This window comes from Bos grunniens, chromosome 11, assembly GCF_055505025.1.
Source record: "Bos grunniens cultivar Pamir isolate PY7600 chromosome 11, Bosgru_T2T1.0, whole genome shotgun sequence".
Taxonomy (NCBI): domain Eukaryota; kingdom Metazoa; phylum Chordata; class Mammalia; order Artiodactyla; family Bovidae; genus Bos; species Bos grunniens.
The window spans coordinates 51815282-51834106 of NC_141175.1; the positions used below are offsets into that span (position 1 = coordinate 51815282).

General features: G+C 37.4%; 1 protein-coding gene across 5 annotated transcripts in view; it reads left to right on the top strand.

Moving 5' to 3' along the window:
- Positions 1-18825, top strand: part of CTNNA2 (catenin alpha 2) — a 1366346-nt gene that overhangs the window by 169491 nt on the left and 1178030 nt on the right. For all 5 annotated transcript variants that reach the window (XM_086323685.1, XM_086323687.1, XM_086323688.1 and 2 more), the window contains exon 2: positions 4969-5075. In XM_086323685.1, the coding sequence (XP_086179811.1) occupies positions 4974-5075 (102 nt within the window). In that variant the 5' untranslated portion in view covers positions 4969-4973. The remainder of the gene's footprint in view (positions 1-4968; positions 5076-18825) is intronic.

Consider the following 18825-nt stretch of genomic DNA (forward strand, 5'->3'; position numbering starts at 1 on the left):
TCGTGGGTCGAGTCCCTTTCACACTTTGAATCCCTCTGCCTCCCTCTTCTGCCCTACCTGATGTCTTTGTCTGCTGCATCTCTATGACTGCCTCTTCTACCCCCAGCCAGGAGGAAGTTGTTTTTAAGTGTTCAGTGATACATTGGGGCCACATTGATAATCTAGGCTCATGTCCATATTTTAAGGTCCAGTTATTAATAACCTTTAGAAAGTTATTAATTCCCTGGAGAATGAAATGACAACCCACTGCAGTATTCTTGCCTGGAAAATTCCATGGACGGAGGAGCCTGGCAGGCTGCAGTCCATGGGGTCGCAAAGAGTTGGACACGACTGAGTGACTTCACTTATGTCACTTATTAATAACCTTAATTATATCTTCAAAATCCTCTTCACCATGAAATATAATATAATCATAAGTTTAAAACAAAGGGTCTGAGGTCATGGGGACCAAAATTCTGTTTACTTGGCATAACTCACCATAAGGTCTTTCTCTTGACTTTCCTGGGTGCCATGTTGCTCCCTAGGTGGCCCAGCCTCACCATCAGCATCCCGTTCTTGCCCCAGAGATCAAGGTGGCTAAAGGAAACTGTTCTGCCTCACCAGGAAGTGAAGCACATTCCCCACGCGTTCCACATGTGCATCAGGGCACCTGTCCTGTGTGTCCCCCTCACCTCATCTGCCATTCCTCTGTGTCCCTCTGTATCTCCTCTCTCTCTCATTCCCCTGAAGTGGTTAGCTCCTGGATTTAGCTCCTTATTCTCCAGAAGTGGTTAGCTCCATTCTTGACTATGTCTCTGTCTCTCTTCCATGGTTCAGAAGCACTGTGGTGATGCTGGCATGGACCTAAGCCTAGGAATTCCTCTTTATAAGAAGTGAAACAATGCTTCATGGTGCTTATGAGCACAGAGCCTGAAGCCAGGCAGTTCAGTTTCAAAATTTGTGACCTTGGGTAGCTCTCTTAACTGTTTCATGCCTCAGCTTACCTATCTGTAAATGGCAAATAATAACAATGTCAGATCACTAGCCAGTATTACTAATACTCAGAGAAGAAACAGGAAGTTCACTGTATCCAGGCTTGATTCTTGAGGAAACTTACAAAATTCTCTCATTTTTTCACATCTCTCTTTCTCACCAAAACTTTGTTTTAAAGCTTCTTGCCTTGGCCCCACCCTAAGGGATATCTTGAACTGGCTAGAATGATAATCATACAAAAACATGGCAAAGAAGTAAACCCATGAGTGTTTGTATATGCAATGTCATGAATTATATAAGGCTGTTACCATTTTTGTTTTACACGATGAAACTGAAGCTTAGGTGAGGTAGCTGAGTCAATAGCCTACATATGGAGATAGGTGAATAAACACAGTATTAGTCATTAACTTCCCATGACTTTACTTGTTAACCAAAGCTAACTTGTCTTCTAAAAGAAGCCTCATAGAGTTTGTAGGCAGTAGTGCTCACTCAGTATCGGTAAAGAGAAAAATCCATGAAAGGAACCTGAAGCTGGAGTCCTGTGGAGGGAAGGCAAGTCTGGGTGGCCTCCTGAGTAACTGTCAGTTGTCCTGGACCATTGTTTTACAAAAGAACAATAGAAGGAATGGTGAGAACTCAGAAAGTATAGGTAGAGGGCTCAAAGACATTTTTTGAGGAAAATCTGGAAAGGGGAATTTATTTAGTGAATTATGCATTAGAGTAACATGTATGTCATTTGAAGGCACTCCTTGGCACAGGCACCTCAAAAGATTTTCTGTTTATCAGGAAAATGTCTAATTAACAAAGTACTTGACCTTTGGCTGCTCATAGTGGGGCTTGTTCTGTTAGTCTTTTTTGTCGTGTTTTTTATTGTTGTAATTGTGAGTGATGAATGGCTGCTAACACCTTGACACATGCTTCTTCCTTACCCCCATGGAGAAAGTCTGAAGTTATCTAAGTTATTACTGTGTAGGTTGTTTTATCACCTTTTATGTATAAGCAGTTTGACACTTTTCAGGAATATCTTCTCAGAGATTAAATAAATTGCGAAGAGCTTGTTCACGGGCTTGTAAAATTGTGGTACGTGGACAAGGACAACGCTATTGTCTTTTCTTTTTTACAACCCCTTTTTGTTGCTCTTTGTGTCCAGTCGATATTCTAAGTTTCCTACCAAAAGCAACTATAATATGTCGTTTTTCTTTGAATTTAAATTATTGAAAAATATATATTTTCTTTACATAGAATCTCTTTTGTGGGCACAGCAGTCTGCATTAAATGTGTGGATGCCTAGTATGGTTTTGAGACATGCTCCTTTGGAATGTGAGAGGCTGGTGTATGACTGCACACTTCATTTGTTCCCTTGCTTTCTTATTTGGAGTCAATTGCTTATTCCACACAGAGGAACACGTTTCTATGACTAGGTTTTCCCCTTCAACAAATTAATACCACATAACCTTTCCTTGCCTTTTGCTCTTGAATTTTGCCTGTGTCAAAAGAACTGACTAAAACATTGATCCCCAAAGGAATAAATTGAGTCCAATGATTTGCTTGGTGACTCTTGTCCTTTCAGTTTTAGATTTATAAGTCTTCCAACCTTCAGGATCCAAGGCTTTGCTCTAATTCTGCTTCTTGGTTCACAGTTGCCTTGAAGTCTTTTTTAAGAATCTCCCATTTTTGCTTGATGCATACTAGTGTCTCTAATGTAAGTGTCCCAGCATTTTTATTTCTTGCATCAGTATTTTTTGTACATCTCTTTAGTAATACATCAGAACACGCATAAAGATGTTGTGTGCCTTCCTGTTCCACCAGCTTATATGCACAAGCATGCTTGTGTAATAGTGGTGATTCTCTGCATAGTCTCTTACTACCTTTCACTACTGTGTTCAAATGACTTCACTATGCCACTACTAGTTAGCCAGCTGTCTTTCCTGTAGGACCTTGTCGTGCATCATCGTTACTGAGGCCACTTATTATTCCATCAGAGCTGGGAAGAAGTTTACAGGGAACTTCTTGGGGACTGGAAATCATTGTGTCCTAAGAGATGCTGGGAAAGATTGAGGGTAGGAAGAGAAGGGGATGACAGAGGAGGAGTGGTTGGATAGCATCACCGACTCAGCGGACATAAATTTGAGCAAACTCTGAGAGATTGTGAAGGACAGGGAACCTGGCATGCTACAGTTCATGAGGTCACAAGAGTCGAACGTGACTTAACGACGGAACAACAACAACAACAAAGAGCTGGGTTACTTAGATAGGACTGGCTTCGACAAGGATGAAGGTATCCTGTGTGGGTAGAAAGAATCTGGCATTTTCATCCTTTCACAACACAGGAAGGTGTGCTGCCTAACAGCAGAATTCTGGGCATGTTAGAGCTGCTATGTAGCAGTTGGTAGTGTGAATGGGAAATGTGTAAAGTTTTTTTGGTTTTTGGAGGACAGGCAACATATCCTTGCCAACTATTGTTGTTGTGAAGGAACCCAAGTCTAAATTGGTCTATATGGTTGGATTGCTATGCTTAGTTTATTTAAAACATGGCATTTGGAGAGAGGTAAAATACCAGCATACTGCATCTTCGCCTTTTTTTTTTTTTTTTTCTTGAAGCAAATTTGTTAGGTCTGTTTGCAAAAGGACTAGCTGTAGCAGGGCAGTAAAGAGACATGTGCCTCTTGCGATAGACCTTTTTTGTAGTGTTAATTCTAATAGAAATAATCATCTACATTGATCTATAAGAGTGGAATGGAGCGGGGACATTGATTCAAAAGAGAACAGCTGTGAACAGTTTGATTTATGATGATATTAAAGCAAATGATTCAGATTCACCTTGCACAGTCTAAGGTTGCTTGTCCAGTGGTTAGTTGTCAAAATATATTCATCAGAGAACAGTCAACTTCTCAGTGAGAAGCACACCCCTAACAGAATGTCTGATTTACTCTTTTGAGGCTGGGATGATATCGTGTGCTCGATATGTGCAAGGTTGCTACGTGCACACCCGTGGTTCTTAGGTAGAAAGGGATTGTTGTAGAATGAAATAAATAACCTTATCAGACACTCATTTTATGGGATAAGAATGTAAATGCAGTGAGTAATCAGAGCGTATGTAAATAGCAGCAAGCTAATTTTCATAATCATTGCGACTCATTTTGTAATATCTCTCCTATTTAAGAGAATAAAACTCAGCTTTTCCAGGAAGCATAATATCCTCAGTGGTCAGTTATGGTGTGACAAAAACAAAGAAGCCTTTTGTTAGGACCTGGGGTCTTTCATCTGATTGTCATGATGAGTTTATTGTACTTCTTTAAAGTCTTTGCTGATCTCCTTTGGTGACTGACTTTGATGTCCTTTCTTCAGTTCTTCTGTGGCTTTCTCTGTATTCCTTGATCACAGCACAGGCCACATTGAGGCATAACTATGGCCAACCTCTGCTATTTGAAACCACAGGTACTGGAGGGCAGTGACCAAGGCTTTCCCAGCAAATGTGTGTGTGTGTGTGCCAAGTCGCTTCAGTTGTGTCTAACTCTTTGCGACCACGGACGGTAGCCTGCCAGGCTCTTCTGTCTGTGGGTTTCTCCAGCTAAGGATACTAGAGAGTGTTTCGTGCCCTCCTCCAGGGAATCTTCCCAATCCAGGGATCAAACCCGCATCTCCTAAGTCTCCTGCATTGGCAGGTGGGTTCTGAGGAATCCCCTTCCCAGTATATAGCAGGTGGATATGTGTACTAAACACTGAGTGAGTGACATATTTCAGTGTCATTTGGGCCCCAAAAGTTTGTCTAATGTATACAGGTACCCTTAAGAAATACCCATTTCAATCTGATCCTGACATCACCACTTCACATAGTTCTATTTTCTGATTTCCCTAGCTCTAACTTGATGAGGTTGAACCAGACAGGTAATCTTCAAGTATGTTCTAAGTTTTGGTGACTTACTCATTTTGAACCCCTAAGCTCACATTATTTCTGTCATCATTATTTCTAATGGATAATGTGTGTTTCTGTAGGGAGCATGACTTCGGCAACTTCACCGATCATTTTAAAATGGGACCCCAAAAGTTTGGAAATCCGGACCCTAACAGTGGAGAGGCTTTTGGAACCGCTCGTTACACAGGTAAGACATGCTCTGAAATACTGTTACCTGTGTATATTTCTATTTTGATTATATCATGACTTTCTGAAGAACGTGAAAGTCCTTAACCATGAATGAATCATGCCACATTGCTAATTACTTAATATGTATTCCTGCCCCAACTGTGGACAGTTTTTTTCTTTTCTTCTCAATAAGATTTGGAGTGCTTTTTACAAAAGTTTTCATGTGATTTTTGAAATTAAGTTGATGAGATAATTAAAGAAGGGGCTTTGATGAAGGGGCCCTCATTTGCAGTAATGGCTTCAAAGTCTAAATAAATCATGCCTAGCTTGCTTTCAGATGCTAATGCAGTTAGCAAGAACTCTATTGACTATTTAAGAGCGAAGTATATTTATTGAATTACTTTGTCTTTAGTTTAAAAGGGAAAATTCATCATGTTTAAATTCCACATGAGGACCGTGAACAGAAAAACATCTTCTGGATTTTTAAATTTTAAAAAATTAATTTTTTGTGTGTCTTGTGAAGCATATTATTTGCTGTATTTCAGAAAGAATTTCAGAAAGTTAAAATTCAAGATTTTATGGGTATATTTGTAGAGAAATGCCATGACAAATTAAGTAGAGACCATTTATATTGGGTAGAGATCACTTATATTGGTTTTCTGTAGCTTCTATAGCAAATTACTGTAAACTTGGTGGTGTAAAGCATCCCAAGTTTATTATCTTATGGTTCTAGAAGTCAGAGATCCTAATGTTAGGATATTGGTAAAGAAGCATTCCTTCTGGAGGCTCAAGTAGAAAATCTGTTTCTTTGCCTTTTCCCTGTTCTAGAGGCCATTCCCTTCTTTGGACCCTTCCTCCATATTCAAAGCCAGCAGTACGGCATCTTCAAATCTCTCTCTGACTGACCTCTGCTCATATCCTCATATCTAATCCTGTCTCACTCTTATAAGGACCCTTATGATTACATTGGGCCCACACAGATACTCTAGAATAATGTCCTCATCTCAAGATCTTTGAGCAAATCACATCTGAAAAGTCTCTCTTGCCATTTTTAGGTAGTATATTCAGACTTTCAAGGAGTTAGAATATGGACAAAATCTCATCTAAAATTCATCAGCTAAAAATTTCCAAATCTCATCATCTAAATCTTCTAAATTAGGTATGAGTAAGGTTTAGATAGGGACTTCCCCGGTGGTGAAATAGTAAAGAATCTACCTGTTAGTACAGGAAACACAAGAGACATGGTTTCAATCCCTGAGTGGGAAAGATCCCCTGGAGTAGGAAATGGCGACCCACTTCAGTATTTGTACCTGTAAAATTCCATGGACAGAGGAGCCTGGCGGGCTACAGTCCACTGGGTTGCAAAGAGTTAGATGTAATTGAGCATTCTCATGCTTATCATCAAGGTTCTAGTTATATTCATTTTTCAAGCAAAATTTCTCTCATCTATGTACCAGTGAAATTAGAAAATAAATCATACACCTTCAAAATGCATTGTGGGACAAGCATAAGATAACAGGTGCAGACATTTGCATTTAAAAAGAGACAATGTGGAAGAAAAAAAATGGTTACCAGTCTCAAGAAGTTTAGAATTCCAACTAGGCAAACTCAGATTTCACAGCTTGGTGATAATCCTCTGTGGCTCAAGGCTCTGCCCTCTGGGCCTGGTTTTTTAAAAATCATTATTTTTTTTTCATGAAAGATAGCATGTATTTTCAGTTGAATATTTCCTGCCTGTGTAACTTGAAAGTGCAACAGCTTTTTTGAAATTCATCTCTTTTTTTCAGTTCAGATTGTCAGTATTTCAACTGATGTAACATTCTTGAGAAACCTGTGGTTCTCTCTTGTATATATCTGAGATTTTCTCTATTAGAAAACAGGATACTTTGTAGATCTTTCATGGATAACCTCATCTCCAGTTTGTCTTCTGCTGAAATCACTGAGGGAATCCATGAATCCCATGTCTAATCTTTCCAAGAGCTCCTTGTGTGAATGAACGTATCAAGGTTTTAATCTTTCCAAAGCACTAACCGAAGGTTATCTAGACACAAAGTTGACTTTTTCTTAAGAGCCACTTTTTCCTGAAACTGAGACTTCTAATTTTAACACCTCTTGCAATCTGCCTAGGCCGAGAAGTTTCTGAATCATTCTGTCTTGGTTCCTTTCAACTTAATATTCTTAACAAAAAAAAATTTTTTTTCTGGCTGCATCTTGTGGCATGAGGCAGGATCTTACATTCACTAACTAGGGATTGAACCCATGCCCCCTGAAGTAGAGGCATGGAGTCTTAACCACTGGACCACCAGGGAAGTACCAATAATTCTTGACTCAGTATGTTTCTTTCCTCTTCAGTTCAGTTTAGTTCAGTCGCTCAGTCCTGTCTGACTCTTTGCGACCCCATGAATTGCAGCACGCCAGGCCTCCCTGTCCATGACCAACTCCTCTCACATTTCGCTATAAGCAGGAAGAAGAAACTAGGCCACTCCTTCAATACTTTGCTTGGAAATCTTCTCAGCTAAATATTCAAGGTCATCACTTATAATTCTGATTTCTATATAATTATAGGAAGCAATTCTGCTAAGCTTTCTTCTACTCTATAACAAATATTGTTTTTTCTCCATTTTCCAATAACATGTTTTTCATTTCCTTCTGAGCCCTCCTTTAACTGTCCATTTATAATGATTTCAATAATTTCTAAAATGATAAAAGCTTACTCTACCGTGCTGTTCACTTCCTTCTGAGTCCTCACCAGAAGGGCTTTTAATATCCATATTTTACTCTCTGTTCAAGGTAATCTAGGCTTTTTCTATCATGCTCCTCAAAATGTTCCCAGCCTCTGCCTACCATCAATTTCAAAGCCATTTCCACATTTTCAGGTAGTTGTTATAGCAACACCCTACTTCCCAGAACCAAGGTCTGTATGCCTATATGCTTCCAGTTGCCACTATGACAAATTACCACAATCTTAGTAGTTTAAACAACACCCATCTATTATCATACAATTCTAGGGGTCAAAGGTCCTAAATGCAAGATGTTGGTAGGGATGTGTTCCTTAAGGAGGAAGTTCATTCCTATTTTTAGCATCAGGAGTGCACCTGTGCCCTTGGTTGTGGTGTTTTCCTCCATCATTAAAGCCAACAGTTTAGCACCTTTAAATCTTTCCTCTGACTTCAGCTTCTACCATCATATCTTGACCTCTGACTTTAACCCTCCTTCTTCCTGAATTCCAAGCAGATTCTTTACCATCTGAGCTATCAGGGAAGCTCCCTCTTATAACAACTCCTGTGATAATATTGGGGTCACCCAGATATTCTAAAATAATCTCTGGATCTTGAGATCCTCTGCAGAGTCCCTTTTGCCATTTAAGGTAGTACATTCACAGGTTCTAAGGATTAGGAAGTAGACATGTTTGTAATTGTTGAAACATTTCATTAGATTTATGCCCTTTTTTAATGTGGTCATGATTCTTATCAGTGCTATACAAATTTATTCAAGAAACACCTAATACTGATAGACTCTTAGATTTGAGAGTATGTTGGCTGCTGCAGTTGTGGTTTGTGGACTAAGACTGATCCATGAATTATTTGTTATTGGACAGCAATAAGCACAGAAATTCAAAGTAAGTGCTTTGAAAAATTTATGGTAGTTTTATAGAGTAATTTTATGCATGTTGAAGCTAATCATAAAATTTGAGCTTTTTATCTTTAAATTTCTGGGGTTATTCATTGTCTTGTATTTTTAAAAATCTTTGGTTTATGCACTTTTAGAATAACATATATTTGACCTTTCATCATAGATAGCTTGAAAAAGCCTGATTTGGGAGGTTCTTTGTGGTTGGTCTGCTCGGAAATGTAGTTCTGTCGGCTAACACAGATTACCTTTTTCTAGTGTTGGAATTTTCACTTCAGATTCATGCCAATATATTTAATCCTTATCATGCAGATGAAATGAAGCAATAATTAGAACATAGTGCCCTGTGTTAATTAAATGTAGTCTCCATTTTTCTTTTCTTGATGGTTGTATTTCAGGTTCATACTGGTCGTAAACCAATACTGTATGTCAGTGAGAAGGATATGAGTGAATCTAGCATGGGCAAGCACAATATTACACATAAACTGTCTCATTTCTTAAAAGTTTCGTATCTTTACATATTTGCTCTTGATTTATATAAAGACCAAAATATCTAAGATTACATTTAAACATTACAGCCTTTTCCATGTATCTTTCAATCCAGTCATTTCAAATTCTTCTATTAATAAAGGCAATACATTAAAAAATACTTGTTGAAAATAAAGACAGTTAATAGTCTAATTCATATTTTTTCACTTAATACAGGAAAATACTTACAAAGTCTTGTTGAATTTCACACGGTGACTTAGTACTGTAACTATTCTTAACACCCTTCCAGTGTCTCCTAATATCTAAATGGCTTGCCTTTCTTACTAGTGTTCCTACAGTGATTTAAAAAAAATAAAAAAATGATTCTCTCAAAAATGTGACTTTTAAGATAGGCTTTTGTAAATATTGTTTCGTGATAATATGCTTGTCTTATCAAGACTCACCATTCCCACCCCTGGAATGAAATCTTAAGGGTAAGATTAATATGATTGTTGATCCTTTGAAGACATATGAATAATTTAGGACAGATAAGATAATATTAGAAAAGGAAGAGGAACCAGAGATCAAATTGGCAACATCCGCTGGATCATGGAAAAAACAAGAGAGTTCCAGAAAAACATCTATTTCTGCTTTATTGACTATGCCAAAGCCTTTGACTGTGTGGATCACAGTAAACTGTGGAAAATTCTGAAAGAGATGAAAATACCAGACCACCTGATCTGCCTCTTGAGAAATTTGTATGCAGGTCAGGAAGCAACAGTTAGAACTGGACATGGAACAACAGACTGGTTCCAAATAGGAAAAGGAGTATGTCAAGGCTGTATATTGTCACCCTGCTTATTTAACTTATATGCAGAGTACATCATGAGAAACGCTGGACTGGAAGAAGCACAAGCTGGAATCAAGATTGCCGGGAGAAATATCAATAACCTCAGATATGCAGGTGACACCACTCTTATGGCAGAAAGTGAAGAAGAACTCAAAAGCCTCTTGATGAAAGTGAAAGTGGAGAGTGAAAAAGTTGGCTTAAAGCTCAACATTCAGAAAACGAAGATCATGGCATCCGGTCCCACCACTTCATGGGAAATAGATGGGGAAACAGTGGAAACAGTGTCAGACTTCATTTTTCTGGGCTCCAAAATCACTGCAGATGGTGACTGCAGCCATGAAATAAAAAGACGCTTGCTCCTTGGAAGGAAAGTTATGACCACCCTAGATAGCATATTCAAAAGCAGAGACATTACTTTGCCAACAAAGGTTCGTCTAGTCAAGGCTATGGTTTTTCCTGTGGTCATGTATGGATGTGAGAGTTGGACTGTGAAGAAGGATGAGCACCGAAGAACTGATGCTTTTGAACTGTGGTGTTGGAGAAGACTCTTGAGAGTCCCTTGGACTGCAAGGAGATCCAACCAGTCCATTCTGAAGGAGATCAGCCCTGGGATTTCTTTGGAAGGAATGATGCTAAAGCTGAAACTCCAGTAGTTTGACCACCTCATGCGAAGAGTTGACTCATTGGAAAAGACTCTGATGCTGGAAGGGATTGGGGGCAAGAGGAGAAGGGGACGACAGAGGATGAGATGGCTGGATGGCATCACCGACTCGATGGACGTGAATCTGAGTGAACTCCAGCAGTTGGTGATGGACAGGGAGGCCTGGAGTGCTGTGATTCATGGGGTCGCAAAGAGTCAGACATGACTGAGAGACTGATCTGATCTGATCTAATCTGAAGATAATATTAGATATAAACTCCATGTTCAACATTTAAAGCAAAAGGTGGAAATGAGAGAGGAAACTAACCTAAACAAAACCCCATATGAACCAAACACATATTACAGTTTAATGAATGGAATAAAATTCATTGAAATATCCAGTGACTCTATATGTCTGTAGCCATCCTGCAGTTTATATAAAGCTGGATAGAGTTGAAATAAACACCAGAAGGTTAGGAATTCTCAATAAAATTCATTCACTGTTGTAAGGAAAGTGATGTCAGGAATTTACCATCTGTAACTACTTAAAGTAGTAAACAAAACTTTTCCTCATTTCTATCATAATGTATATGAGGTGCATGTTTAACTTACAATGTTGAAATGGCAAGATTCTTTTTGGAAAAATTTTACATTATGGAAATCATGCAATTTCGTGTGAGAAAAGATTCATTTTAGACCTTGAAAAAGATGCCTGAACTTTTATAAATTCAAGAGAGTAAAAATCTTTAATAGGCCATGTTCTGTGATACTAAGCTTTATTAGGAAATGGAAAAACTATATTTGGCAAATTTATTAGGAAATTAGGACACACTCTTAGATAACTCTTAAAAGCAAAGGGAAATTATAAACTATATTTGACTTAATGAAAAAGATGATCTCTTCTTAACAAAATATACATACCCACTAAAACTGTGCTTAGTACAAAATTTTAGCTTTAAAAGCCTTTTTTACTAAAGAAAAACCAGAAATAAACTAAGTATTCAACAAATTAGAAAAAGAACATCAAAAGAAACTAGGAAATCAGAATTTAATAACCATAAACACTGGAATCACTAAAATAGTGAGTTCAAAGGGTTAAATTTATTCAAAATTTGATTCTTGTTTTGTCAAAGATGCCATTTATTTATTTATTTTTGGTTGTGCTGGGTCTTTGCTGTTGTGCAACGGCTTTCTCTAGTTGTGAAGAATGAGGGCTACTTTCTGATTGTGCTCCATGGGCCTCTCCTTGAGCTGGCTTCTCTTGTTTGCAGAGCGTGGACTCCAGCCATTCAGGCCTCAGTAGTTGCAGCACACATGGCTCAGTAGTTGCAGTTCGTGAGTGCTGGCGCAAGTCGTGTGGTACAGTGGCTTAACTGCCCTGCAGTGTGTAGGATCTTCCTGGAGCAGAAATCCAGTACATTTTCCTTGCATTGTCAGGCAACTCCCAACCACTGGACCACCAGGGAAGCCCTGATTCTTTCTTGAAATGGCCAATATAAATCCCTCAGGCACATATTATGGAAAATATATAAAGAATACATAAGATTATGAGTGGGAAAGCAGAAAGAACTCTAGGAACAAGAGAGATTAAAAGAAGCATAGTTGAATATTACATACAACTCTACACCTAGGAAAATGAAAACAGAGGAAGGGAATAAAATCCTAGAAAGATTGAAATAATCAAAATTTATCCAAGAGGAAGTGGAAAACTGGATTAAGCCATATAAATATTGGAAAGCTTTTAAAGATCTGTTATTAAAAAGCAGCAGAACAGATGGATGTCTAGCTGAATACTATCTGATATTTAAAGAACTGATAATTGCAGTGTTACTTAAAGTTCTGCTTCAACCGTAGAAAAAATTTAACAGCTCCTCAGTAGTTCTTGAAGAAACATAGCTTTTATATTAAAAAATCAAGACACTCTAAAATAACTTTAAAAAAGGACAGTGATAATTCAATCTTATTTCTGAATTTAAATGCAAAAAAAAAATTCTATAAAATGTAGAAAGTATCATCCAGCAGTGTATCAAAAGTTTAGCATATTCATAACAAAATAAGACTTTTTAAAGAATATGATAGTCTGTTATCAGGAAACAAAAATATTTTAGTTTCTCAATAGATTATACCCTGGGATACTAAACAGATATTTGACAGAATTTTGTAATCTTTTCTAATAAAAACTTTTAATAAGAATAAGATCATGTAAACATAGGAATAGGACAGATAAAATCTTTTGTTTATATTATTATTGTGTACCATTGAAATTAATGTGAGAATAAGGTAAGATAGCCAGATATAGTATAAATATACAAAGATAGTTTTGTCTATGCAAACCAGTTAGAAATGAAAATGTAAATATTCTCTTTGTAATTAAAAAGTATATACAGAAGGCCATTATTTTTCCAATGCAAAATCTACCTTAATTTTGTAGATTTGTAAGTTGCAATTTATTAATTATTTTCACACCATTGAAATAGTGATTATGTTTATACAAGCTTTGAAGTTAGGAAGGCTTGATTGTGAATCAGAGCTTGAATATGTTACTTAATCTGTCCTCATATGTAAGTTATGGATACGTCATAAGATTATTAAAGTGGTACCTGAGACAGTCCATTAAAATGAGTTGTTAAGTGTCTGACAGTGTTCTCATATTAATATTGTTGTTCAGTCACTAAGTCGTATCCAACTTTTTGCAATCCTATGAACTGCAGCACACCAGGCTTCCCTGTCCTTCACAGTAATATAGGTTTGCTCTTAATGCAGTGTTCTTTATTACTTGGTAGTACTGGCTTGATAGTAATGGCTTTATTACTTGATAAATGTGACTTACTGGATAGTAATTAATTATTACTAGGAATTGGATGCCATGTATAAAATAGGGATTCATTGGATATTTTCTTTAGGAAAAAAACATTTTAATGTAGATTTAGAAGAATTATTTATGTTTTACATTTAATCAAAGATAACTAAAGGAAAAACTTATAAATTACTGAAATTCAGCCTTAAACATTTCAGTAAACTAATGAAGCTAAGGCCATCACAATAGTACAGGATGAAATTTGTTAGAATTTTGTTCCTTGTTTCTCTATAGAAAGATGAATATGCAACTTAAGAAATAACCCTAAGCATCTGATAAAAGAATACCATTGATGTTTAATGAGCTGTTCTAAATTGGCCTGATGGGGAAAGAACCTCCTGAGAAGAGGAGCTCTCTTTAATCTTTTTCTGTATCATTTTCAGTAATGTCCATGGGGCCCTATTAGGTTGGGCTCTAATGCCTTCTATATTTAAGTCTTTTTAAACTTTACTCAAAAAGTTAATACTTATCTCAAAACCTAAATAATTAGAATATTATATCCTTAAAATATTATTTCAAAATTTAAAAATTCAATTTTATACTTTAAAAAATAACTTATTTTATCTACCTTTTGGTATTAGTCCTTATACAGGAATTACCTCTTTGTGACTCACAACAATAGTTAAATTCTTCTGTGCATTGAATCAGGGAAACAGATTTAGATTTTTTTTTTTTCAGACTTAGATTTAAAATTAGAGAATTTAAAGTTGGAAAGTGATTAGAGAAATAAACTGATAGTCAGAAATGAAATAACTTCTGAGAATTAAGTCAGTATGTGTCTTTTTGTTATATCATACTCTGTCTTATGCTGCTGCTACTGCTGCTAAGTCGCTTCAGTCGTGTCTGACTCTGTGCGACCCCATAGACAGCAGCCCACCAGGCCCCGCCGTCTCTGGGATTCTCCAGGCAAGAACACTGGAGTGGGTTGCCATTTCCTCCTCCAATGCATGAAAGTGAAAAGTGAAAGTGAAGTCTCTCAGTCGTGTCCGACTCTTTGCGACCCCGTGAACCGCAGCATGCCAGGCCTCCCTATCCATCACCAACTCCCAGAGTTTACCCAAACCCTTGTCCTTTGAGTCGGTGATGCCATCCAACCATCTCATCCTTGTCGTCCCCTTTTCCTCCTGCCTTCAATCTTTCCCAACATTAGGCTCTTTTCAAATGAGTCAGCTCTTCACATCAGGTGGCCAAAATATTGGAGTTTGAGCTTCAACATCAGTCCTTCCGATGAATATTCAGGACTGATCTCCTTTAGGATGGACTGGTTGGATCTCTTTGCAGTCCAAGGGACTCTCAAGAGTCTTCTCCAACCCACAGTTTAAAAGCATCAGTTGTTCTGTGCACAGCTTTCCTTATAGTCCAACTCTCACATCCATACATGACTACTGGAAAAACCATAGCTTTGACTGGATGGACCTTTGTTGACAAAGTAATGTCTCTGCTTTTTAATATGCTGTCTAGGTTGGTCATAACTTTTCTTCCAAGGAGTAAGCGTCTTTTAATTTCATGGCTGCAGTCACCATCTGCAGTGATTTTGGAGCCCAGAAAAATAAAGTCAGCCACTATTTCCACTATTTCCCCATGTATTTGCCATGAAGTGAAGGGACCAGATGCCTTGATCTTAGTTTTCTGAATGTTGAGCTTTAAGCCAACCTTTTCACTCTCTTCTTTCACTTTCATCAAGAGGCTCTTTATTTCCTCTTCACTTTCTGCCATAGGGTGGTGTCATCTGTATATCTGAGGTTATTGATATTTCTCCTGGCAATCTTGACTCCAGCTTGTGGTTCATCCAGCCCAGCATTTCTCATGATGTACTCTGCATATAAGTTAAATAAGCAGGGTGACAATATACAGCCTTGATGTACTCCTTTTCCTATTTGGAACCAGTCTGTTGTTCTATGTCCAGCTCTAAATGTTGCTTTCTGACCTGCATACGGGTTTCTCAAGAGGCAGGTCAGGTGGTCTGGTATCCCCATCTCTTTCAGAATTTTCCATAGTTTATTGTGATCCACACAGTCAAAGGCTTTGGCATAGTCAATAAATCAGAAATAGATGTTTTTCAGGAACTTTCTTGCTTTTTTGATGATCCAGTGGATGTTGGCAATTTGATCTCTTGTTCCTCTGCCTTTTCTAGAACCAGCTTGAACATCTGGAAATTCATGGTTCACATATTGTTGAAGCCTGGCTTGGAGAATTTTTAGCGTTACTTTACTAGTGTGTGAGATGAGTGCAATTGTGCGGTAGTTTGACCAAGTTCTCTATCCTAAAAATTCTCCCTTGATTGCCTGTTGACCATTGTTGTCAACTTTAATACTAAAAATCCAGGGCATTCAGGTTAAATTTAAATTTCAGATAAATAGCAAATCATTTTGTAGTATAAATATGTCCCATGAAAAATTTGAGACACACTTATACTAAAAAATTGTTGTTGTTATTGTTCTGAAGTAGAAATTGATTTGATCACTCATTTGTAAATTTTAGATAATGTCAAATTTAGTATCTCAAGTGATATGTAAGCAGTGTAGGAAAGAATAAACAGAGTTTTTCAGTGCTGCTTTTTAGAACAATTTTTGACGACTTCACTTTAAATGAAGTATAAATTCTTCTGTAAGACCTTTTCCTATTTTTTCATTTTGCTCCTTTTCTTATCATCCCTGACTCATTCTCTACCCTCAATGTGAAAAGAACTTCTTACACTCTCTAGAACTATGTGGTATCTCATTTCACATGAGCTTGGAAATTCTCTTACCTTAGACAGTTTGACACCCAAGCATCCTTCAGTTCTTAGCCTGGAGGTTGCCTTCTTCAGTTTTTTTGGCACCCACAAAAGTGGGCTAGGCCTCCACTATATTTTTACAGCATCTTTCCCTTCCCCTGACATGTATAATTCTGCAGTGTTAAGATTCTTGGTTTTAAGTGTGTGTTTATGTGTGTGTGTATGCGTGTGTGTGTGTGTGTGTTCATATGCATGCATGCTTGCATGTGTTGTCTTTATTGTCCACAGAACTGTATATTTCATACTCCTTATATCCTTGTCTTGGCCTTGGCATGCAAAGTAAATTTCTTTGACTAGCAGAATTATGATTTCTTTGCTGACATAGTATCCACCCTCTTTATAATGAGAATCTTCCTCTCTTGATTTTTCTCTCACTCTTGATTAAGGCAAGAGTCCAATATAAGTAGAACTAAGATACAGTTTCCTGGAGCAATTTGATTGTAATTATGCATTATGTTATCCAGTATTTTAAATTATATTTTTAAAAACTTGAATTCAAAATGATACATGAGCCCCAGTGTTCATAGTAGCACTATGTACAATAGTCAAGATAGGGAAGCAATCTAATGTCAGTCGACAAATGAGTGGATAAAGACGTGGTAGTGCCATACTGTTAGCTGTAAAGTGCTGTGTACTTTGGATGCAGTAGATTTTTATCATTAATCTGTTTACATCAACTTAGCAGTGATTTTCCCTTTAGCCAACCACTCTTCCATATGACATATACCTCAATATTCTATAGTTAAGTTGTATGTCTACTAAGAATTAACAGTGTTTTTTTCTAAAATTTATTATGTCCAATGAGCATCTCTTTATGTGTTTACTGGCCCTTTCTATATCTTCTTTGGATAAATGTTTATTCAAATTCACTGCTTATTTTTGAAAGTCAGGTTATTGTGTTTTTATTATTGAGCTGCAATAGTTATTTATATGTCCTAGATATGTAACATCAGACATTTGACTAGAAAATATTTTATGCCATACTGTAGGTTTGGTTTACATTATACTGATGATATCCTTTGAAGCCCAAACATTTCTGATTTTGAAGAAATTGAATATATGTGCAGTTTTCTTTTATTTCTTTTGCTTTCAGCATCATCACTAAGAAACCATTGCCAAACTCAAGGTTGTGGTATTTATACCTCTGTTTTCTTCTTAGACTTATTGTTTTAGCTATTACATTTAGGTCTTCCCTGATGTGGCTCAGATGGTAAAAAATCTGTCTGCAACACAGGAAACCTGGGTTTGATCCCATTGTCAGGAAGATTCCCTGGATCAGGAGGATTCCCTGGAGAAGGACATGGCAACTTACTCCAGTATTCTTGCCTGGAGAATGCCATGGACAGAGGAGCCCGATGGGCTACGGTCCATGGGGTTGCAAAGAGTCAGATCCGACTAAGCTACTAAAACTTTCACTATGCATTTAAATTTAGTTTTTGAATATGATATGAGGAAGAAATAGAATTTTAATCACTTGTATGTGGATATCTGCTTGACCAAGTAAAATTTATCAGAAAGATTATTTTTACCCTATTGAGTTACCTTAGCACATTTGTTCAAAATCAACTGAGTATAAATGTAAAGGCTCATTTCTGAACTGTCAGATCTATTCTACTGAAAAACACATCTATCTTTATGCCTATACCACATAACATATAATAGTCTTGATACCATACAACTATAAGTTTTGAAATTAGGAGTTGTAAGCTTGCAAACTTACATGTTGTTCTAAGATAGTGTTGACAATTCTGGATTTGCTGCATTTCTGTATGACTTGTAAGATAAACTTGGTCTGTAAAATGGGCAACTACAATATTAATAAGAATTGCACTGACTCTGTGTAACAATTTGATAGCATTTCTGTGTTAACAGTGTTGTTTTCAGATTTATGACTATGGGATGTTTTCCCATTTATATTAGTCTTCTTTAATTTCTTTCAATGTGTTGTAGTTTTTTGTATTAGATTTATTCATAAGCATCTTATTCTTTTTTGTGTTACTAGAAATGAAATTGCTTGCTAATTGTATTTCAGATGATCCATGTTCAGTTCAGTTCAGTTCAGTCGCTCAGTCATGTCCTACTCTTTGTGACCCCATGAATTGCAGCACGCCAGGCCGCCCTGTCCATCACCAACTCCTGGAGTTCACTCAAACTCATATCTGTCGAGTTGGTGATGCCATCCAGCCATCTCATCCTCTGTTGTCCCCTTCTCCTCCTGTCCCCAATCCCTCCCAGCATTAGAGTATTTTCCAAAGAGTCAACTCTTCGCTGAGGTAGCCAAAGTACTGGAGTTTCAGCTTTAGCATCATTCCTTCCAAAGAACACCCAGGACTGATCTCCTCTAGAATGGACTAGTTGGATCTCCTTGCAGTCCAAGGGACTCTCAAGAGTCTTCCCCAGCACCACAGTTCAAAAGCATCAATTCTTGGGCATTCAGCTTTCTTCACAGTCCAACTCTCACATCCATACATGACCACTGGAAAACCATAGCCTTGACTAGACGGACCTTTGTTGGCAAAGTAATGTCTCTGCTTCTTAATAGGATATA